The 25,998-nt window shown below is 32.5% G+C and overlaps 1 protein-coding gene across 2 annotated transcripts in view; it reads right to left on the bottom strand.

The window, feature by feature from the left end:
- Man1a2 (mannosidase alpha class 1A member 2) overlaps positions 1-25,998 on the bottom strand; it is a 152,445-nt gene that overhangs the window by 19,003 nt on the left and 107,444 nt on the right. For both annotated transcript variants that reach the window (XM_027940237.2, XM_071618229.1), the window contains exons 9-12: positions 21,747-21,862; positions 17,411-17,630; positions 4,478-4,650; positions 968-1,083 (exon numbers count right to left, since the gene is read on the bottom strand). In XM_027940237.2, the coding sequence (XP_027796038.1) occupies positions 968-1,083; positions 4,478-4,650; positions 17,411-17,630; positions 21,747-21,862 (625 nt within the window). The remainder of the gene's footprint in view (positions 1-967; positions 1,084-4,477; positions 4,651-17,410; positions 17,631-21,746; positions 21,863-25,998) is intronic.

Below are 25,998 nucleotides of genomic sequence, written 5' to 3'. Positions count from 1 at the left end.
CTATAGCAGAGAGGTCGGGTGTGGTCCCAGGATCAGCACCATCAGTATCACCAGGAGCTTGTCAGAAACGTAAATTCTTAGACTCCACCCCAGATTTACTAAAATTCTATGGGTATGAGCCCATTTATTTATCTGTGTTTTAAGAAGCCTTCCAAGTGATTGTAATGCACTCTAAAGAACTAAGAACAACAACAACAACAAAAAAATAAAGGTAGTAATTACATATTTGATAAAATATCTGCCTTATGGTCTAAGTCATTCTTCTTGAGATGTAGGTGAAGGTTAATGGACCCAATTACATAAAAAGATATTCATAATAAAATTTAGTGTAACATATCACACAGTCCTAATGCATCATCTAGCAATCATACAACTAATATACAATAAAAATTTTTAATGAATGGATAAAGAAAATGTGGTTCACAATGGAATACTCTTCAGCCATAAAAAAACAATGAGATCCTGTTATTTGTAACACAGACAGAAGCAAAGATCATTATATTAAAGGAAATAAGCCGGGCACAGAAAGACAAGGATCATGTAATTTCATTCATATGTAAAATCTAAAAAAGTTAATCACATAGATGTTGAGAATAGAATGGTGGTTACCAGAGGCTATGAGAGACTAGGGGTAAGAGAGAGGGACAGAACTTGATCAAAGAGTACTAAATTACAGCTGGACAGAAGAAAGAAGTTCTGGTGTATATATAGTACAATAGCATCATTATAGATAACAATAATGTATTGTATATTTCAAAAAGAAGAAAGGATTTTGAAAATTGTCACCACAAAGAACTGACAAATATCTGAAGACACAGATATGTTTAACCTCATTTAAACATTACATGATATATATATCAAAACACTGTAATTACCTTACTGCTTAATATGTAAGATTTCTGTGTTTTGATATACTGGTTAGAAGATAAATTTACTTTTTAAAAGCATTTTAAAAGTATTTACTCACTTTAATGTTTCAGCAAGAAAGAAGCTCTGCTGTACATCATCATGTGTAGGAGTAGAGGAATATACATCCTTGACTCCAGAAAATCCACCACTGACCCGGCAGTACTTTTCAATAGCCTGTAAACGAAATCAATAAGAGAAACAATTCCACATAATTTCAAATTTTGAAGGCTAAGAATCAAAATCAAAAGTTCCTAAAAATCTGTATAAAAATTTGACAATATTAATTATTCTTTAATTAATTAATAATATATTCAGCCTAAAAATAATACATTATCAAATGGAAATTTCTCATTCTTGGAAAATTAGAGGTCAGCGTGAACTCAAATTACGAATTTAAATTTTATCACTTCCAAGAACAAACAATAGTCCATAATATATTAAAGTATTTCTTAGGAGCTTTCTATAGTAATATTAATAAGAGATTTACTAGTATATATTCACTGCAAATAAATTCTTGCCAGACATTGTATGATTTAGATACAAACTATGATTTCGATACAAACTAGCAGAAAGCTCATCTATATACCTTCTATATAATACTTAAAATTTAAGGGCTAACATGAAGTACTTACTATGTGCTGAAGGCACCAACATTTAAATTTCACAACAACCCTGAGTTTGATAGCTTCACTTTTCAGATGGAAAAACTAAGCAGAGTAATTTGCTCTATAATATTAACTAATGTGCTTTATTGCTTGGCTGGAAATTAAGATTCTAAATTTTTATCTCCTTTTGCATCCATGAACATGCCTAAATAAAACTGAATTCTGAATTCAATCCAATCAAATGCTATCTGTTCACAATTCTACTTCTAATTCAAAGCAATCAAATATCTTGCTTATGCAGGTATATCACGTACAGAATTAAACTGTTTGTGAAAAGTTGGAATTATTTATGGTTCTTTTCATTCTTTGTTCTATCTAACTCTCCTCTTATTTAATCATGGCTACCATGGCTTATTCCTAGTCTTGCAATTTTTCTTTCTCTTCTGGTCTTCTTTTCTAATAAAAAGTTAATTAACACTGAAAAGACTATAGTCAACTTGTTCCATTTTATTGTTCCATTTTGATTACAGCTGGGTTTTTTTCCTTATACCTATCAATATTTTAAACATTTCAAATTCAAGAGTTTTTAAGTACTGGATCCCACAATGATCATATCTTCAGGACTATATGAACTACCACAGCTATTTAGGAATACTGAGGAACAGGAGGGAGGTGTGACTAATCCTTAAACCATTTAGAGTCATTTCCTGAGAGAAAGTTTCCATGTATAATTTATTCCAGTTTAGAAGACTGAATATGTAAACAAAACAGCTAAGGCTTCAGAAGACAGACTCATCACTATTGTCCAATTACACCTTCTCTTTACTTTCTTCACCTCCAATAGGAGGGGCCAATTATGATGCACAAAGAAATTCTTTTTAAGTTATGAAGCTTCCTCTTTGCCTCTATTTTTCCAGTTCTCATCATGGCACACTTTCCAAACCTTAATTTGTAGCATAGTTGTTTTGTTCTTGTTCTTGACAGATTACACTTTGAATCTGTATGTGTCTATATAGTCTATAAAAGTAAAATCCTAACTCCTATAATTCAAATTTGGACAGCTGTAGGCTAAAGTTGAATCCTGTCAAACCTCTTCTAACAGGTAAATGTGGGGCCATACTTTAAGATAACACACAGGAAAAAAGGACTTTAGGAAAAGAATAATTTATTATATAGCATTTCCTAATGATAAGATGTGTATCCACCATCACTTTTTACCCAACTCCCCATTCCACATGATTGAGAAACATCTCCCTCGTTTTTCTAAATAAGAATCATTAAATATTAGGAAACATTCAAGTCAAATAGACTCATTACAGAACTACTTTACCTACCTATGCAAGCACTAGTAAGCCACCACTAACAAAATAAGTGTATGTGCATGGGAGTGTATAAATGTGTATGAGTGCCTATTCCCTAACCACTGTGACAACAGTTTGGCTGTCCTCTCAGCTGTGGCAGGACCTGCTGGTAGAGCTGTACTACCTACCTAATCTTGGACTCATGGGGCCAGGGGAAAGCAGCATCAATAAGTGCTGTGCCTGTTTCTGCTCTGTGAAACTACCTTCCTTCTAACACTCTCCTGTCCAAAGGATTACCCAAACCTGAATGACAAAAGACCCTTAAGTGTTTTACCTTAGTTTAAGATATCACCCTATTCCTAGATTCATCAATGTGTGAATTATAATCAGATCCCTTTGCTTTGTTGTTCCCCAATGAAAAAAAGCTTTAAGTAGTCCCTAACCCTTTAAAAACTTTTAGTAGTTCTATAACAGATCCATCCTTCCTTCCTTCCCTTCCCTTCCCTTCCCTCCCTCCCTCTCTGTTCTGGGGATTGAACCCAGGGCCTTGTGCATGCCAGGCAAGCACTCTATCAATTGAGCTATATCCCCAGCCCCCAGATTCTTAAAATAAAAAATAGTGAGGGAAAAAAAGAAGATCTGAAGGACTTTTTAGATTACCAAACAACTTTTTATCATTACTTTGCATATGAAAACATAAGAAAGTGATTAACAAAACTTAGTGAGGGTGTGTGTATGTATGTTTTTGTGTCTTATTCCTGAACAACTAAATGAAGTACCCTTGATTTGACACATAAGGGCTCCAACTTTGCCACTGTGGAATGTTTTCTGTACATAAATCAGTGTACATTCTGCCCTAAAATACACCTTGCACATTCTTGGTTGGGCAATTTACTAGCATTCCTTATCTTGCCTCGGATGTTCATTAGTCATTTTATCAGATTACAAGTTTAAGTTAATTTGTCTGAATATAAATATTCACAATTAATACTATTCATCATAACTAGTGAATCTCAGAGAATAAAACATCCCCCACTCCAGGAATAAGCTATATTTTTATAAAAGTCTAATTTTTTTCTTCCCCAGGTACTGATAGCCATGAGGTTTCCTGAAAGTCTAGTATTTTAAGAGTAAATCATTTGCTTCTTTAACTTATAATTAAAATTTCCTAATTTTAAATATACATAGTTTATTTTTCAACCTAGAAAATTTAAAAAAATTTACTGATCCTTCATGTGATCTATTAGGTATCTTTCATATCTCAAGGTAAAATGAACGGGGTCATCTACCCAAGTTATACACTTGATTAATTTTATGACTTTTCCCCCCTCCGGTGGTTAAGCATTAAGAGGACATGTAAAAATTAAATTACTTATATAACAATTATATTGGAAAATTGCCTTTTAAATAATTCCTATATTATTCAATAAGGATAGTAAGTAAATACTGGCAGGAAACTACTCTCACTAGAAAATAAAACAGGATTTCAAGGTTTTATCTACTGCTCAAGAAATTTAAATGAACTAATAGTTTCTTCATTAGAAAAATAAAAATCATACTATAGTTTCTCAAACTGAGGTTAACACAGATAAGAATACATGGCACTATAAGAGGGCTTGGTTTCATATTCTTACAGATAAAATAAAATGTTGGCTTATTTACCAGTGCTGCTTCCCAGCCCCACTGCCTGTATCTTGGATCATGAGTAAATCGCCATAGGTACCAATAGGTTTCAATTACTTCTGGTCGGAGGATATAATACTTTTCAGCCTGTCGGACAGCCACAGCCTCCACTGCACCATCAAACTTGAATGATTCAGGACCTAGCTTTAATGCTGTAACATGACAAAAATAAATAGATAAAGTAAATGAACCAAATAAACCACTGTGTTCTTTGCAAGAGCTTTTTTCCCTCCCACCAAAAGACTGGGATTTGAAGAAATGTTTGTTTTATTTTTATTGTTGCTGTTGTGCAAAATGAGTCACTTTAAAAGATCCAAATTTGATTTTCTTGTAACAGATTTATAAATATTCATTCCTACAACATTTGTTTAACTCTTCTTTCCATGTTCTTCCATGTAAAAATGCAGCAAGCAGACCCCTCACTATATCTCCAAATGCTATTTCCTTGTTTTGACTTTCTAGTAGCCAGAATAATAAAATATAAAATAAATGTCTAATAAATTTTAAAATATAAAATAAATGTCTAATAAATTTTAATAAATTTTAAAATATAAAATAAATGTCTAATAAATTTTATAATAAATTATAAAATAAATGTCTGTTCTTATAAATTACCCCATCTTAAGTATTCTGTTATAAAAACACAAAATGGATTAAGACAGACCTCTTCCTAATCACACCTACGATTCTAAACCTGGGCAGTATAAAGTCATCTTCCATTGAGATGCTGGAGTCATAACACAACTACAACTTTCCACTCCCACCTTTCTTTCTGGTTATTAGGTTGTACTGATGGCAAAAGTTAAAAGTTTCAAGAGTTTTACCTCTTTGGAGAAGTTTTACCTCTTTTGAGAAATAATAACATTTTTCTCTCTTTTTTTATATATAAAGTATAGCACAAGAACTACTATGGAGACAGAACATAAATAAAATAATACTCTAGCAATGGCCAAATTTCAGCCTTACAAAAGTGGTAATGTATGCTCCAAATAATCACAACTCAAAGGAGGTGAAAGCAGACCTTTCTTATGTACTCCTAAACCCCCTAAAAAAAATAAAAAAGAAATCAAAACCACTGTAGTAACAGCAGTTAGTTCTTTAAAATCAAAACATGATCCAGAAGAATTAATAACCACATTTTGTTACTGACAAGTCTTGGAGAACTAGAGTAAAACTCAAGCAGGAATTTCTTAACCTGAGGGACATGAAAACTATGGTAGGCTTAGAAAATAGAGTGTTGCAAAAAAAAAAAAAATAGAGTGTTTCAAAAAGCCTTTGAAATTATAAGCAAAACTGTGTGCATATGAAGTTTTAACCGGCTCCTCAAAGGGGTAATAAAAAAATTATCACTATTTTGGGGAAAAAACCCCTACTTTTATCCAGCTTATTGTTAAAGTCTGGTATAGGATGAAATATGATTTGGCATTTAATATGTGTTTTTTAAAATGGTGATTAAAGTCTGTATGTTTGTTTTTATACCAATATCTCACTGTTTTGGTTACCACAGCTTTGTAATTTAATTTGACATTAGAAAATATGATGCTTCCAACTTTTTTTTTTCCTTTCTCAAGAATGGCAAGGATGTGGGGAAAAAGGTACACTAATAAACTGCTGGTGGAAATGCAAATTGGTGCAACCATTATAGAAAGCATGGTATGGAGATTCCTCAGAAAACTTAGAATGGAACCACCATTTAATCCAGTTATCCTACTCCTTGGTTTATACCCAATGGACTTAAAATCAGCATATTACAGTGATGCAGCCACATTAATGTTTATAGCAGCTCCACTCACAATAGTTAAACTATGAAACCAACCTAGGTGCCCTTCAACAGATGAATGGATAAAGAAAATGTGATATATATATATATATATATATATATATATATATGATGGAATATTACTGAGCATTTGCCAGTAAATAGTTGGAGCTGGGGCATTTGCCAGTAAATAGTTGGAGCTGGGGAATCTCATGCTAAGTGAAATAAGCCAATCCCCAAAAAACAAAGGCTGAACGTTTTCTCTAATATGAGGATGTTAATTCACAATAAGGGGGAAAGCTAGGGAAGAATACAGTTACTTTAGATTAGATAGAGGGGAGTGAAGGGAAGGAAGAGGATATGGGTATAGAAACGATAGTAGAACGAATCAGATATTATTATCCTACATACATAGATAACTATAAGACGGGTGTGATTCTACATCATGTACAAACAGAAGAATGAGAAATTATACTTGATCTATATAAGATGTATCAAAATGATTTCTACTGTCATGTATAACTACATAGAACAAATAAGAAATAAGTAATTTTTTTAAAAAAGAATGCTTTGGCTAGCCAGGCACAGTGGTACATGTCTACAATCCTAGCAACTTGGGAAGCTGAGGCAGGAGAATTGCATGTTCGAGATTAGCCTAAACAACTTAGCAAGGCCCTAATAAACTTAGCAGGACCCTGCCTCAATAAATAAATAAGGCTGGGGATGTGGCTTAGTGGTTAAGTGGTTAAACCTCCTGGGTTTCATCCCTGGTACCAACAAAACAAAACAAATAGATGAGCAACCACAACCACCACAACAAAAAGATTGCTTTGGCTATTGAGGGCCTTTTGTGGTACTACAAGAATTTCATAATTGACTTTTCAATTTCTGTGAAAAATGCCACAGGAATTTTGGTAGGGATTGCACAGAAGCTATAGATTGCTGGACATTTTAATCATATTAATTCTTTTCCAACCCATGAACACATGATATGTCCATTTTCATCTGCTTCAATTTATGTTTTATAGCTTAAAGCACACAGATCTTTTACTTCTTTGGTTAAATTAATTCAAGTATTTGATTATTTTTGATGCTATCATAAACAGGATTATTTTCTCTATTTCTTTCATAGACTGTTATTAGTATAAAGAAATGTAAAGAAAAAACTGACATATGATTTTGTGTCCTGCTACTTTACTAAATTCATTAATTAATTTTATCAGGTGTTTGTGGGGAGGGAGCATCTTTAAGGTTTTCTACCTGTAAGATCAGGTCATTTGCAAACAGGAAAATTTTTACTTCTTCCTTTCTAATTTAGATGTCTTTTCTTTCTTTTTCTTGTTTGTTTGAGCTCACTAGTATTTCCAGTACTAGGTGGGACAAAAGTAGCAGGAAATGCATTCTTGCTTTGTACCAAATCTTAGAGAAAAGTTAGGTATGGGCTTTTCATACTTGGTCTTTAATATGTTGAAGAAATTTCTTTCTATGCCATTTTGTTGAGAGATTTAATTATGAAAGGATGCTGAACATTGTAAAATGCCTTTTCTGTATTCTGAGACATTATCATAAAACAGGCACATAGATCAACGAAACAGAACAGAGAGCCCAGAAACACCCAAGTATATAGAATCAAGAATTGTTTTTACAGGCCACCAAGAACACAAATGGCGAAAGGATAGTCTCTTCAATTAGTAGTGCTGGGAAAAGTGGATATTCAATGAAAAAGAACAAAATGAATCCTTTTACCACACACAATATGAATTCAAAATGGATTACAGACTTAAAGATAAGGAAGACTTGAAACTGTAGAATTCCTGAAAATAGGGAAAAGTACCATGATACCATCTTTGGAAATGATATTTTGGATGTCACACAAAAATGAAGACAACAAAAGCAAAAATAATTAAGTGAAACTATATCAAACTAATAAGCTTTCCTTTGGTGTGGATTTCTTGTGTTTTTTCCCTCCTCAAAAACTATTTTGTACTACTACACTCCAGCCCGCGAGGAACCCAGGCTCTAAGTAGCCCTGGTTCATCCCTCCCCCAGGGGACAGACACTCGCCAGAGCCTAGCCTCTGGCACAGGACCACCCCTTCTGACCATCAGACTACCATGTGAGGTCCAGTCCTGCAGCCCAGGCCCAGATCCACCTACACCGGCCTGTGCAGGTCCCAGGCTCACAGCAGGCTGGGTCCACCCTTCACACAGTGGGGCTGGCACCCGCCAGAGCCTAGCCTCTGCTGGGACCACTCCTTCTGACCAGCAGACTACCAGGGAGGTCAAGCCCAGTGGCTTGGATCCACCTACACCAACTTGCACAGGACCCAGATCCAGGATGCAGTAGCATTCATTGAGGGACACCAGCAGGGTCTGGAAGCCCAACATCAAGATGAGGTACAGGCAATCTGCACGGGTACTACAAGAATATAAGGAATATAACTGTAATATCTGCAAGGAGGAAAGACACATAGACAACATAAAAAAACAAGGAAGGAAAGTGACCCCCCCAAAACCAGGACACTATAATAACAGAATCCATGGACAGCAAAGTTTATGAAATGTCAGAGAAGGACTTCAGAAGGTTCATAATTAAAATGATCTGTGAATGAAAAATGACCTAAATGAGCAACAACTGATCACTCCAACAATGAGATAAGAGAGCAAATAGAGGTAGCAAAAGATTACTTCGAGAGAGCTAGAGACTCTGAAAACAAACCAGTCAGAAATCCTTGAAATGAAGAATACAATAATCCAAATAAAAAACTCAATAGAAAGCATAATCAACAGACTAGATCATTTAAAAGAAAGAACGTCAGATAATTAAGACAAAGTATACAATCTGGAAAATAAAGTTGATCACACAGTGAAGAAAGTTAGAAACCATGAACAGAACATCCAAGAATTATGGGACAGCATCAAAAGACCAAATCTAAGAGTTATTGGGATGGAAAAAGGCAAAGAGTTTCAAACCAAAGGAATGCACAATCCCTTCAATGAAATAATATCAGAAAATTTCCCAAGCATGAAGAACGAATTGGAAAACCAAATTCAAGAAGCTTACAGGACACCATATGTACAAAATTACAACAGAGCTACACCAAGGCACATTATAATGAAAATGCCTAGCATACAGAATAAGGATAGAATCTTAAAAGCTGCAAGAGAGAGGAATCAGATCACATATAGAGAGAGACCAATTTATATATCAGCAGATTTTTCAACCCAGACCCTCAAAGCCAGGAAATTGTGGAAGAACATATATCAAGCTTTGAAAGAAAATGGATGCCAACCAAGAATCTTAATCTAGCAAAACTAAGCTTTAGATTTGATGATGAAATAAAAACCTTTATGATAAACAAAAGTTAAGAAAGAATTTACAACTAGAAAGCCTGCACTACAAAACATCCTCAGCAAAATAATCCAAGAAGAGAAAATGAAAAACAATGATGAAAATCAGCAGAGAGAGGGATTACACTAAAGGAAAATCTAATCAAGAGGAGAAAACAAGTCACAATAAATACCGAAAATAAACAAAAATGGCTGGGAATAAAAATCATGTCTCAATAATAACCCTGAATGTTAACGGCCTAAACTCACCAATCAAAAGACATAGACTAGCAGATTTGATAAAATAATAATAAAAAAAAGACCCAACAATATGCTGCCTCCAAGAGACTCATCTAATAGAAAAAGACATCCACAGACTGAAGGTGAAGGGTTGGGAAAAATCATATCACTCACATAGACTGCAGAAGCAAGCAGGGGTTTCCATCCTCATATCAAATAAACTAGACTTCAAACTAAAATCAATCAAAAAAGATAAAGAAGAACACTACATACCGCTCAAGGGAACTATACACGAATAAGACTCCACAATCATAAATATATATGCCCCAAACAATGGATCACCTACGTTCATCAAACAAACTCTTCTGAAGTTCAAGAGTCAAATAGACCACAACACAATAATTCTGGGTGACGTTAACACACCTCTTTCATCACTAGATAGATCTTCCAAACAAAAGCTGAACAAAGAAACTATAGAATGCAATAATATAATCAATAACTTAGACTTAACTGACATATAAAGAATATTTCATACTTCAACAAGAGAATACACTTTCTTCTCAGCAGCACATGGGTCCTTCTCTAAAACAGACCATATACTATGCCACAAAGCAACTCCTAGCAAATATTAAAAAAAGTAGAGATACTACCCTGCATTCTATCAGATCATAATGGAATAAAATTAGAAATCAATGATAAAATCAGAAATAAAATCCACTCCAACACCTGAAGACTAAATAATATGCTACTGAATGAACAATGGGTCGCACAAGACATCAAGGAGGAGATTACAAAATTTTTAGAGATGAATGAGAACACAGATAAAACATATCAAAATCTCTGGGACACTATGAAAACAATTCTAAGAGGAAAGTTCACTGCATGGAGTTCATTCCTTCGAAGAAGAAAAAGTCAACAAATAAATGACCTAACATTACATCTCAAAGTCTCAGAAAAAGAACAAATCAACCCCCAAAGCAGAAAACAGGAAATAATTGAAATCAGTGAAATTGAAAACAAACAAACAAAACAATTAAAAAAAACTGACAAGACACAAAATTGGTTCTTTGAAAAAATAAATAAAATCGACAAACTCTTAGCCATGCTAACAAAGAGAAGGAGAGAGAAAACTCAAATTACTAACATACGTGATGAAAAAGGAAATATCATGACAGACTCTACAGAAATACAGAAGATAATTAGAAATTATTTTGAAAACTTGTACTCCAATAAAATAGAAAATATCGAAGGCATTGATAAATTTCTAGAGTCATATAATCTACCTAAATTGAATCAGAATGATATACACAATTTAAACAGATCAATTTCAAGTGACGAAACAGCAGATGTCATCAAAAGTCAACAACCAAGAAAAGCCCAGAACCAGATGGATACACAGCCGAGTTCTACAAGACCTTTAAAGAAGAACTAATACCAGTACTTCAGACCAATATCTCTAATGAACATAGATGCAAAAATTCTCAATAAAATTCTGGCAAATCAAATGTAAAAAAATATCAAAAAGATCATGCACCATGATCAAGTGAGATTCATCCCATTGATGCAAGGTTGGTTCAACATACGGAAATCAATAAATGTAATTCCTCATATCAATGGACTTAAAGATAAGAATTCATATGATCATCTCAACAGATGCAGAAAAAGCATTTGACAAAATACAGCACCACTTTATGTTCAAAACACTAGAAAAAATTAGAGACAACAGGAACATATCTCAACATCATAAAGGCTATCTGTGCTAAACCCCAGATAGCCAACATCATTCTAAATGGAGAAAAATTGAAGGCATTTCCTCTAAAAACTAGAACAAGACAGGGATGCCCTCTTTCACCACTTTTATTTAACATAGTTCTTGAAACACTGGCCAGGGCAAAAGAAAGAAATTAAAGGAATACACATAAGAAAAGAAGAACTCAAACTGGCACGATTTGCTGATGATATGATTCTATACCTAGAAGACCCTAAAAGTTCCACCAGAAAACTTCTAGAACTAGGAAATGAATTCAGCAAAGTATCAGGATATACAATCAACACCCATAAATCAAAAGCCTTTCTGTATATCAGTGATAAATCCTCAGAAGTGGAAACGAGGAAAACTACCACATTTACAATAGCCTCAAAATAAAATAAAATACTTGAGAATCAACTTAACGGAAGAGGCGAAAGATCTATATAATGAAAATTACAGAACCCTAAAGAAAGAAGTCAAAGAAGACCTTAGAAGACAAAAAGGTCTACCTTGCTCTTGTATAGGCAGAATTAACATTATCAAAATGACCATACTTCTAAAAGCACTATACAGATTTAATGCAATTCCTATCAATATCCCAATGACATTCCTCATAGAAATAGAAAAAGCAATCATGAAATTTATCTGGAAAAATAACAGACCCAGAATAGCTAAAGCAATCTTTAGCAGGAATAGTGAAGCAGGTGGCATCACTATACCAGACCTTAAACTATACTACAGAGCAACAGTAACAAAAACAGCATGGTATTGGCACCAAAACAGATTGTCAGACCAATGGTACAGAATAGAGGCCACAGAGACTAACCCACAAGATTACAATTATCTTATATTAGACAAAGGTGCCAAGAACATGCATTGGAGAAAAGATAGCCTCTTCAACAAATGGTGCTGGGAAAACTGGAAATCCACATGCAACAAAATGAAATTAAACCCCTCTCTCTCACCATGCACAAAACTCCATTCAAGATGGATCAAGGACTTAGAAATAAAACCAGACACTCTGCATCTAATAGAATAAAAAGTAGGCCCTAATCTCCATCATGAGAGATTAGGCCCCAATTTTCTTAATAAGACACCTCTAACACAAGGATTAAAATCAAGAATCAATAAATGGGATGGACTCAAACTAAAAAGTTTCTTCTCAGCAAAAGAAACAATCTGTGATGCGAATAGAAAGCCTACATCTTAGGAGCAAATCTTTACCCCTCACACATCAGATAGAGCATTAATCTCTAGGGTATATAAAGAACTCAAAAAGCTAAGCACGAGAAAAACAAATAACCCAATCAAAACATGGGCCAAGGACCTGAAGAGACACTTCTCAGAAGATGATATACAATCAATCAACAAATATATGAAAAAATATTCATCATCTCTAGCAATTAGAGAAATGCAAATCAAAACTACTCTGAAGATTTCACCTCACTTCAGTCAGAATGGCAGCTATTATGAAGACAAACAGCAATAAGTGTTGGCGAGGATGTGGGGAAAAAGGTATACTTATACACTGCTGGTGGGACTGCAAACTGATGCAGCCAATATGGAAAACAGTATGGAGACTTCTTGGAAAATTGGGAATGGAACCACCATTTTACCCAGCTATCCCTCTCCTCAGTCTATACCCAAAGGACTTAAAAACAGCATACTACAGGGACACAGCCACATCATTGGTTATAGCAGCACAATTCATAATAGCTAAACTCTGGAACCAACCTAGATGCCCTTCAATAGATGAATGGATTAAAAAAATGTGGTATATATACTCAATGGAATATTACTCAGCAATAAAAGAATAAAATCATGGCATCTGTAGGTAAATAGATGGAGTTAGAGAAGATAATGCTAAGTGAAGTCAGCCAATCCCATAAAACCAAATGCCAAATGTTTTCTTTGATATAGGGAGGCTGATTCATAGTGGGATAGGGAGGGGGAGCATGGGAAGAATAGACGAATTCTAGATAGGGCAGAGGGGTGGGAGGGAAAGGGAGGGGGCATGGGGTTATAAATGATGGTGGAATATGATGATCATTATTATCCAAAATACATGTATGAAGACATGAATTGGTGTGAATATCTTTTGTATACAACCAGAGATATGAAAGTTGTTCTGTATATGTATAATAGGAATTGTAATACCTTCTGCTGTCATATATAAATTTAAAAAAATAAAAAAACTATTGGTACTAGAGATAATCAGATTTTTAAAAGTGAATATTAAGGCTAAATTTAAATTAGATAACAAAATAAAGCCAATACCTAACTTCAGATAATAAATTCTATAATTATGGTGATAAAACCACCTGAACTGCAAAAAAAAAAAAAGTCACATGTATTTTAAGCTTCCCACTGAAAATTACTATTTGCTTATTGCTAACTTCACAAAAATCAGCATATTAGAAAGATAACAGATTTGTCCTATAAAAATTGATAAGCCTATATTATATACATATCCCATCCATTATTTTGGCCAAATTATGGGTTGCACAATTCTGAGGGTATTATTTATTTTGTACTATTTTTAAAGATAACATTCTATCATAACATTCTATCTTGTGCTTAATTGCTATTCTCCATCTTAAATCTCTCCTCACTTTTTTTTTTTTCCTTGTTTTTGGGTGGGGAACAGGAACCAGGAATTGAACCCAGGAATGCTTAACCACTGAGCCACATTCCCAGCCCTTTTTTTTTTTAAAAATTTTTATTTGGAGACAGGGCTTCGCTAAGTTGCTCAGGGCCTCAACAAGTTATTCAGGCTGGCTTTCAATCTCCCCACTTTTTGGGACAAGATCTTGCTATGTTGCTTGAACTCTCGATCTTCCTACTTTAGCCTCCCGATCAAGTGGGGTTATAGGCATAGGCCACTACACCCGAATCTTAAATTCCCCTTTTACATTTGATATTTTGTTTCTAAAAGGAAAATAACCAAGCAAGTACCAACGGAGTAAAAACAAAAAATAATTTAGTGCCTGGATGAAAATACAAAACTTCAAGATACAAAACTTCAAGTATTTATATACTGTAGGCAAATAAGAGATTTGCAAAACTAAAAATCAGAGCAAAATAGCAAATATGATGAAAATCCGTATAAAGCCAAAAAATATATATAGGGAAGTTTAAGAGGGCAAAAATTATTTTATAAAGTCATGGAAAAAAGCAATTCATACACATCTTCCAAGTTGGGGAGAATCTAGAGATTTGGAAAAAATAAGCACAATTGAGTGAATAACAAAAAAATTCAACACTAATAATAAATATAAGGAATATTCTAGGACATGTAATCTGACTACAATCAGATGAGCAAAGAGTAAGGAAAGAAACTATTTTCCTGTATTATTCTCTCTTATTATAAGGAACAGTTATAGAAACTCTTCAAATATGTCTAATATTCCATGTGATATGGATCTAAATAGATTAAAAAATTTCTCTTCAACTGTGACAGCATAAAATCTAGAGAAGATAGTTTACTAAACTTCTATATGAACTAAATTAAATCTAATAGCTGATATTTTACTGATGTTCAGGAGTTTTTTAAAAAATCCAGAAACCTAGAAAAAGAAAGTATTATATTTTAGAAGTCTAATATTAGGTTTGGAACCAGTCCTGCATTATGCCTCAGAATAAACTGAAATGATATATTAATAACTAACCTAGTATGCCATGTAGATAATGTTTGAAACCACCAAGTTTCATGCTAGGTGTCATAAACAGATTCAGTAATGTTTCCACAAACTCAGTAACTATTAAAATAGTCCATGTTCACCAAATGGTGGAATGAATTAAGATTACTAAATCGGAATTAATATTAATTCTAATTCCAACAACAGATGAAAGTGACATCCCAAGGCAATAATTACAGTATGGGGAATTTAGCTGAAATAATGAAGGAGAAGTAGATGGGTATTTTTAAATGTGGTAGCCAAAAATTATAGCAGAGCTGCAAGAAAATATAGCAGAGGATATAATAACCTGCTGGGAAGTTAGCAAAATTATACTTAGTAGAATTACACCTTTTAATTAAAGGATCTAAATTAAGATTAAAGACAAGTAAAAACATTGAAAGACCTGAAAATACAGGACACAAATTAAATAGTAATCTTTTCTGGTTATAGCATGACAAAGAGGGTCACAGGTTCAACTTGCAATGTGAAAATGACAATCAGAAGAAGAATCAGCAATGTTGTTATAAAATGTAAATGTTAGAATTATAAGGGAATCCTTTTGTACCTCTGGTAGTTTATGAATTTCTCTAGGGTAGGGGATATATCTTGTTCACACTTGAACTTATAAGCATTCAGATAAGGTTCTTCATGTAATGGGTGTTCCTTAATTAATTATAACAATTATGCTCTCATATTTTTGGTAGGTTTGCTATATTAAATTCTATTTTAGATCTATTTTTTTATTTATGGTCAAAATCCGTACAACCATAAGCCTAATTATCATGGGTCCTAATATACACACTGAATATCCATTCTGGTCCTCAATGTTTTACCAGCTTTAGTATATATATCCTAAAATTTAAGTAAACAATTGTAAATATGTAATTTAAGTATAAAATTTAAGTATATAATGATACTCCATATTATCAACATGACTTAATTTACCTTTTATTTATAACAAATCACTTATTTTGTATCATATACCAATTTGAAACTACCCAAAACTAATATTGCTTCAATGTCCTCCTGAGTTTAATATATACATACATACATACATACATATATATATATTTTTTAAAGAAATGGAACCACTTATTAGTTAATGAGAGAACTGAAGATCAATTTCACCATAATTTTAATTTCTTACTATATAAAAATAACCTGACAGATTTATGAACTAGGATAAATTTTAAGCCAATAATCATATTTGTGTCATGGTACCTAATGACAAATTAATCTTAAAGCAGAAATTCAGTTATTTTATAAAAGCAACAATTCCACTTCTGAAATCAAAGAGAAATTACGAGGTTTTAGGCTTTCAGCCCATTACTTATTTTTTTTATAGAAATATACATTTTTAAAGCTAAAGAAAACTGTGGGGTTCTAGTCCAGTATTTCTCAACCCCTTTTCATTACTGGACTCTCAATGAGCCATTTTAGGCTTAAAAAAAAATTGCTTTTTCCTTCCATGGAAATTTGATAGCAAATATATACTCAATGTCTATTTATGACTATGCATAATCTATTCTACAAAACAGGAAAAAAAAATTTTTTCACCTCCCCAAAAGCCAATTTTTGTCACCATTAAGACCATCGTTTCACATTCCAAGTAAAGAAACTGAAGTTCAGAAAATATTACACATTTTCCCAAAGGAATGTCTTTTTAGTTAAAGGCACAAAACTCCAAAAAATGTTTGGCAAATTATGTAAAAGACAAGCTACCTAATACCAATTACACATCCAAGATAACTACTATTCTCTTTTGGTTATTCCTATTTTCACAAGTATATAGGTAAGACAGGATAACCTTGAAATCAGTCATTTCTTATGTTCTTTTGAGTAACTGGTTTATTGACTCTGAAATGAATGGCTAAAATAGATTCTTATATTAAAATGAATAATGCTGTTCCTTACACCCCCACACACTCTCTTGTCTTTAAAACAATTAGTTCAAAATCTTGAATTTTGAATTTTATAAAATAATGCAGAAACACATTTCTGAAATTAAAATTAAAGTTCTTAATAGAATGATTTACTGTGTTATTTGTAAACTATTTTGAAATGAAAAGTACCTATATATTTTCTAATTTCAAAATATACTTTTTAACTTAGATGTTATTTTAGACCAGTAATTAGTTTTATTAATATTCTTACCAGTTCTGTCATAAGACTCATGACATGTACGTGCAATTTCTGCCCCTAACTCTAAATAATGACCAGCTTTATCCTTTCTGGAACCATCTGCTCCTAGTGCAAACATTCCCCCAGCAAAGCAAGCCAAATGTCCCATCTTCTTTTCCAAGTGTCCATTCTTCCATTCTCCAATAAAGATAAGACCACCCCGGGACTTCTTAATAAGGTGTTTTTCTATAGCCTGTAAAAAAGAACAGATATTCAAAATTCTAAAAGCAATCTATTAGCTCAAATATATATTTCTGGCTATCATAAAATGATTGCAATATAATAATCTATAAAGCAGTAGTTTTCCCACATTGAAAGACATAATTTATAATAAGTTTTGGAAGGAGTAACCAAATTGAACACAACTTGTAACAAATATTCTATAATCACTTCTGTAAGACAGAATGGGAATCCTTATTAGAATGATATACTTCATGTATGTATAATATGTAGAATACCCTACTGTTATGTATAACTAAAAAGAATTAAAAACAAACAAAAAGAGTGGGAGAGGTGAGAGTTGGCTGAAAAGAGTTCCTTTATATATAATATTAACCATTACACCTTTGTCTTTGGGGCTAAATGAAATTAATAATAATCAGTCAACTGATTGTAATGAGAACCTACACCAAAAAGGTTGTATCATTTCTATTTCATATAACAAAATCTGAACAGGAAGAATATCCAAGTTAATAAAAAAATGATTTTAATAATTAGTTAAAATGGTTCTTCATTTTCCATGCAACCATGTCACTTGGAAAAATACTTTAAAAAGGCACCATTAGGTAAGCCACCTAACACATTACAAGGCTTTCAAAACTAGTTGAAAGTTAAATATTTATCCCTTACTTGTCCTTTACTCTCAAACTTAGGCATCTGTCTGGGATATTGCGTCATGGATGAGAGGACACATAATAAAGAGTCCATCCTTATGGAATATCAGTTTTTCTAAAAAGACATGGGGACAGTGAGGGAAATATTTTACACCAAACTGAAATATACAAAGAATTAGAATATAAAAATCACATTTCATTTTAAAGTGAAGTTTTTAAGCACTTTGTTCCTTTGGACTATGATCTCAAACTTTGCAAGGAAGGCTAGGGATTAATTTTCTGTTGTTGTTTAGAGGCATTTCTATGGAAAAGTATAAGAAATTGCATTAATTCAGTTCTATTTGGTAGAAATAATTGTATATGATTAATGACTCCACTTTCTGATGAAACAAAGAAATATTTCTTTGAAGAATTCTCATTTTAATTGTGTACTGTTCTGTGACCATCTGAATAACAAATTAACTTGGTAAAAATGTATTCTGTATTCTTGGCAATAATATATAAGTTTTATAAAATTGCAGGGGAAGGCTATGCCTTTTTCATCATCTTATACTCCAGAAGGTCTATAATGTACTCTGCACTCACTAAAAGTTTAGTAAGTAAATAATTTAATAAATGAATAATGCTCTTAATAGTTGTATTTGACCTGTTAGGGGAGTGAGACACAGCTGATAACCAAAATGCTAAAGAACTAAGAGTAGATTATAAGCTTTGTTGTTGTGGTTGTTGTTTTCTTTTGATCATAATACTCTGAAGCACATATAAAAAAAGATTAATCTTTTAAATGAAGGGGCAATGTTTTTCATCCTTGTGGACCTCATGATACTAGCAGGTTTTCTGCATTAAAGTTACTCCACCAATGCCTAATAATAATCCATGTTTTGGTTTATACATTTTTACATAGTGTTTTTTGACAGTTTGTCATTTCTGTTGACTACAATATAAATTTTATCATGTTATAATTAAAAGATATCCAAACATAACTTCATGAATTTACTAGGACTACAGAAATAGGTTAGGTTAGTATAAGCTTTCACCAGTAATTTACTTTTGGATTTGTAAAATTGTTTGTATGGCCTTCTTCTAAAAATATGACAAATACCTAAGAATGCAACTTAAATAAAATACCAAACTGCTGAATGGCAGTTAGTAACATTATTGCTCTTCAATTAAAATGTGTTAAATTGTCACTAATATTGGCATTATGTCATGTTCCAAAGGACTTTCGAAAAATCACATTTTGTTCACCTTTAAAAATTAATGACAAAACATAAATTTGATCAAAGTATAAAAGCTGTGATTAAGAAAATTAAGATACAGGAACCAAGGATATGGGAATTTGTAAGGGTAGAGGAGGTTAAGATACAGATGGAAAGAATCTAAATAGAATAGCTCAGAAAGACAAATTTTAGAAATGATTTATTTCAAATTTGAATAAATTTAAAAATAAGTGCCATACCTATCTCTTGCATGCATTTAATATGTTTTTTATTTTACAATTTATATATACTCTGTCTCCTTACAGAATGAACAGTTATTAAAGATAAACTGACACTGAAGAAATTACAAACTTGAGATCATGGCTCAAAAAAAAAAAGGTGACCAATTTTTATTAAGCAATTACTCAGTAGGAGTCCATTCCAGACTTAAGAACTAATAAAAATAGGACATAGAAAACAAATACAGAAACATTTATAAAACACCTAATGTAGATGAAAATAATTTTAAATTATAAGATTAACTTTCAAAATGATTATTACTTCTTTCAAAGTATATACAATTAAAAAGGTAATAACAAATATGAAATAATTTTGTGGTCATTTAGGTAAGAATTAAGAAAAAAAGAAGAAAATGGTTTTAGATTATTACAAGAAACAGCCAATTATGAAGAAAAGATGATATTACATGGTAAATGACATGTCATATTTTAAAAATAAAAATATTAAATTCAGTCATACATTTATCATATATTGGACATTTTTCATGTTTTGGTTAGTATGCTTCATGCTGAGATAATGACAAACAAATTAGTCTCTGCCTTCAAAGGAACCTGAAGTTTAGTGGAAATGAAAAAGGGCTATTTCTAGTACTATGATCCTAAGAATAGTCTTAAATAATTCTTCCTAGTTAATGATTATTCTTGAATCATAAAAATATCCAGTTTTTTTTAATCGTGCCAACAAAGAGCGAAACTCTCCAACTTTTCAAAAATTTAAGACTTCATAAAATTTTTTAGAAGTAACATATAAAAATTTAAATTCTTGATTACACCTTAATTTGTCTCACTTTTTTAGTTAATCCTTCCACAACCATTCATTGAGTGACTTTAATGGGTAAAACACTATGTTACACACATTAAGGTCAACTCCTGTGTATTTCAAACAGCAAATGAAGGGTATTAGGTCCTTAAAAATAAGGATATAAAATGAGTAATAAGAGCCTTGCTTTAAGTTAAAAAACTACAATGCTGAAAACTGATCACTGATTATCTCAGAATGGTGTGATTATACAAAATACACAAAAAGTAATTAAAATCATTAGAAAGATGTGGGTTTTTAATAGATCTGAAAGCCAGGAACTTATTAAATGGTTAACACATTTTTTAATTTCACAATTTTTGCCTGGAAATTTCCCATATAAATGCTCCCTAGAATGACTTGTTCTAAATTTCAACACTAGATCACAACACTGAAGTATGAAATTATACAAGTATGAAACAAGTGACGAAGAGAACGAGCTCTGCAACCAGACTGTTCAGTTCCAGGCTCCATAACTTACCAGTATATGACCTTCAACATTAACCTCATGGTGCCTTAAGGTCCTCATATACAAAGTGAGGGCTAGAACAGTGCTTGGCACATGGAAAGTACTTATATAAGTGTGATATTATAATTATTTACTCACAAGGATCTCAGCATATAGGTTTAAACAGTCATTTAAAGAAGAAATGTTTAAGCTGGGTGCAGTGGCGCACACCTGTAATCCCAGTGGTTTGGGAGGCTGAGGCAGGAGGACCTGGAGCTCAAAGCCAGCTTCCACAAAAGGGAAGCACTAAGCAACTCAATGAGACCCTGTCTCACAGGGCTGGGGATGTGGCTCAGTGGCCAGGTGCCCTTGAGTTTACTCCACCCGCCCCCCAAGAAGAAATGTTTATGGAAATAAATGTGAAGTCATAAGTTTTTCCAGTCTTATAGATGTTAACTAAACTAAAATAAATTCTCCCAAAGTATCTATACTAACCTTCAATTTCTCTAAAATGTTACAGATAAAAGAACACTTGGTATAAGGATTTGCTATTAAAACACTAAAAAGCTCTATAGTAAATGCACATAATAAAATGTTTACATATTTATTTCCTGAATGCATAACAAAATGGTTATTCCTGAAAGCATATAATAAAATACTATTTTTTGAGTCACTATCAAATAATTGTACATTCAATATGTTAAGCAGGAAAATATTCTGAAAATAATCACCTCAATAGCATCATCATACATCTTCCTTGCTTCATGATCTGTTTTATCTGACATCAACCAAGCTTTCAGTAAGTATTCATAGAAACTGTCGCCCAGACCACCAACTGATGTATGATCTGTAAAAAAAAAAAAAAAAAAAAACAGAAAGAAAGAAAAGAGAAGGATACAGATGAAGTAAAGAGAAAAACGGAAGGCAAAGTACTATTTTTCAATCATAATGACTGTTTTACAGATCAATTTAAACATTATATTTCCAACAAACTTCAAATTTTGTCCAGTAAGAATATAGCATAAGGGACTGGGATTGTGGCTTAGCGGTAGAGCGCTGGTCTAGAACATGTGAGGCCCTCGGTTCGATCCTGAACACCACATATAATAAATAAATAAAATAAAGGTATTGTGCCCAACTACTTAAAAAAAAAGAATATAGCATAATAACTCCTCTCTATACATGTATCCAGGTTTCTAGAAAATCATTTCCTCTGGATCTGATATTTTACATATTTAGGAGCCTTTGTCTTGAATTACTTTTATACCTTGTCATACATCCAAACTTTCACATAAATTCAAATAATTACCTTATGTATATTAATAGCTTTAAATATAAAGCTACATTAAATATGAGAGATATCCTTAAATTTGATGTTAACCCAAAAGAGGTCACTCTTTAATATTTTTTTATATGATGATTAATGGTGAGTCCTGGGCCAGACAGTAAATTAAAATATGTCAATTTTTTAAAAACTCAAAAGTTCCTTTATAATACAACTCTGCAAAATTAGCTGTGAAATTGCCATCCTTAATTACTGTCTATACAACTATTAATATATATATAATTATACCTAGGATAAATATATATATATATATATATATATATATATATATATATATATGTTTATCCTAGGTATAGTTCTTTTTTTATGGCCATCTATTCTTTTAATCCTATCTCATTTAGTACAATAGTTCCTGAGGCAACCACACTCTTTCATCCCTGACTTTCACCAAACTCTGTCCTACATTCTTAAACTTTGTCTCAAAACTCAACACCCTCCTTGCATTTTCATGCAAGAAAAATATTACATTTTTTATAACCCTTCAATTTGCTCATATTCACTTGTTTTTTTAAATTATAAGTAAAGGATAGACCATTTAGTGGTTTATGAGAAAAAATGACTCCCATTTTGGGAAAAATGTATGTTAATATGTATCTTTGTCTTACAAATTAAATTTGTGGTTAATTAATAATTTCAGAGTAAAACTACAAGTGAACCAGATGAAAATATAAGAACACATCTGGTCTTCCTAAGTAAATGATTTAAGCAAATTCAAAATGAGAAAGCCCATAAAGGACAAGCTTATATCTTCATATGATACAAGCAAAATACAAGTAAGTCCACAAGATTAAAGAATTAAATGGAAGAAAATATTTGCAATGTATGTAACAGGAAAAAGGTGATTCCCCTAAACAAAGACCTCTGACAAAAAATGAGGCAAACTGAAACAGGATACACACAATAAACAAAAAATAATCCATACAAGAAATCACATACCCTATACTCCCAGCAACTCAGGAAGCTGAGGGAGGGAGATCACCTCAGAGACCAGTCTCAGAAATTTAGCAAAACTCTGTCTCAAAAAATAAATAAATAAAGGACAAGGGATGTAGATCAGTGGTAAAGTATACTGGGCTCAATTCCCAGTACCAAAAAAGAATGGGGGGCGGAGGGAAAGAATAAAAAAAAAAAAAAAAAAGAAAGAAAAGCATTTTATAAAAATGAGATTCCACTGTTGTCAGAACCACAAACATTTTCAAAGATTAATAAAACTCAATGTTGATAAGAACTATGGTTCACAGCTGTTGGGACTGAAGGGCAATTTTGTGGTAGCTATCAAAATGTAACCCAGAGGGTTGGGATTGTAGCTCAGTAGTAGAGCTCTTGCCTAGCACATGAGGCAGTGGGTTCGATCCTCAGCACCACATAAAAATAAATAAATAAAATGTAATCTAGAAATTCTAGTTCTGGAATTATCCTTTAACAATATTCACAGAAAAATATAAATACAGATGTGAAAAATAAAACAGCTGATCACAGAATTACTTCCATTAGTTAAAAACTAAACCTAAAGTTGCTAAATAAATTGCAATATGAACATACTATAGAGACCTATACAGTCATTAAAAAGAATCAGGCTCATCTGTATTCTAACTCTGTATGATATCCATATGCTATTGAGTGGTGGGGAGGGAGCAGAATAATACAGTTTGACAACACTAAATATTTGATTTATATGCTTAAAGAATGTTAGCATAGATATAGAAAGGATCTGAAAAAACAGCTATAAAATAATTATTTTTAAAGAAGGAATCCTTAAATTTTAACTTTATATACTTAATTATATTAACTGAATACATGTAACTATATATAACTAAAAACCATATCTTGTAGAAAATAATAAATGGGTAAATTACCTTCAGCAATACATCTGCTAATAACCCAGTAATTCACATATACCTTAAAAAGCTTGCAGCTCAAATGCTTCTTATTTTTTTTGTGAAATCTTAAGTGTACATGCTAATGAATTTTTATATGTTTACACCAGTAAAACCACTACCAAGTAAAAACATATAGAAAATTTCCAGTTTCCTCCTTCACATGGCCTTCAGTCAATGACTCAATCCCAAAAGATAGTCATTTTTCTGATCTCTAGCACCACAGATTTGTTTTATAAGGTTCTGATCTTCATATAAAGTGGTTGTTTACTTTTCACTAAGATTTGTTAACTTAATGCTGTTCTACTTTGTTTTTACCTAAGGTAGGCTTCTGAGTCTCTAATTCAAAGTGATTTGGTATATTGGAAGACACCTGGAGAAGACAGGGCTACAATATGATCCCTTTCTTTAAATCTTGTACCATATCAGAAATCAACAACTAAATTTCTAATAGCTTTAAATACCCAACACATTTACAGTTAATAATTTTATAATTATGGCCATATATGATAATGGGTTTACAGGTTAAGTTATATTTAAGATACTAAATTCTAAGATACAAAACATTTTATAATAATAAAAATCATAAAAGTTAACACAAACTGGGAAGCAGTGAAACCTTAAAAAGGTAGGGCCTGGGGAGGTGTTAAGTCAATGGTTGGCATAATCTTGAAGGGCACTGTGGGACCCTGATCTCTTCCCTCTTTTTTTGCTCACATGAAGTAAACATGTGCTCTCACCACGATGTTCTGGGCCACACTGGCCCAAAGCAATGAGTCCAATGAGTCATGAACTAGGATCTACAAAACTGATACAAAATAAACCTTTCCTCTTTATAAGCTAATTCTCTTAGGTATTTTATTATAGTAACAGAAAGCTGAGTGTCCTAAGAGAAAAAATAAATCTTTAAAGCAAAACCAGTAAAATTACATTAAAAAATTGACAAATAATATTTTAATATACCTATTTTTAACTGAAAACTCAATCAGAAAAAAAGTAGAAAACGAATCTGAAAAGTCTTATTTAACAGGCTAAGAAGTCTGAATTGCCTTAAAGACAAGTAGATTCTCTGCTAAACCATAACCTACTTGTGTCTTCATATACCCCACAGCACCTAGGTCAAACTGTCAGGTTTCTAACACAGGTTCTACCAGATAGAATGCGGGCAAGACAAGAAATCAAGAAGAGAAAATTTTAATACTAAACTCAGTTCTGTATCTATGGAGTCTAGGGTACCTGTAATATACTCAGGCACAAATATCCTGTACAACATGTGGCGATACAAGTTTAAAGCCCAAAGAAGAGCAATAATGAAATACTGGATTAAACCGGGGCCGGGGGGTCCTATAAAAGGCCAGCTAACATATAGCCTCTGTTGCATATTCCTGTTTTGTGTTGTTGTTGTTGATGATGATGTGTGCTGATGATATGTGCTTAAATAATCCTTTAAAAATGTAAAATACAAAACAGGTCACAGGCCTGCCTCAGTTTGCTCAATTTGGATCTCATCAATATTATAGGACATAGTTCATAATAGAAGAAGAAAGTGATAAGGCTTGAGAAGCAAAATGGAAAGGGTAAGAAGTAGGTATTCCTAGGAATATAAATATTTAAAAAGCTGCATGAAGAAGAATATGAAATAAATTCCCAGTCCTTGAAATTGAACTGGACTTGTGATATGGTTTGGATCTGGAATGTCCCTCAATAGCTCATGTGTTGAAGTCATCGTCTCCAATGCAGCAAGGTTCAGATATAGAGATT

Source organism: Marmota flaviventris, chromosome 10 (genome assembly GCF_047511675.1).
Source record: "Marmota flaviventris isolate mMarFla1 chromosome 10, mMarFla1.hap1, whole genome shotgun sequence".
NCBI lineage: Eukaryota > Metazoa > Chordata > Mammalia > Rodentia > Sciuridae > Marmota > Marmota flaviventris.
The sequence above is the reverse complement of the archived record's forward strand: the minus strand, read 5'-3'. Positions and strand labels throughout refer to the sequence as shown.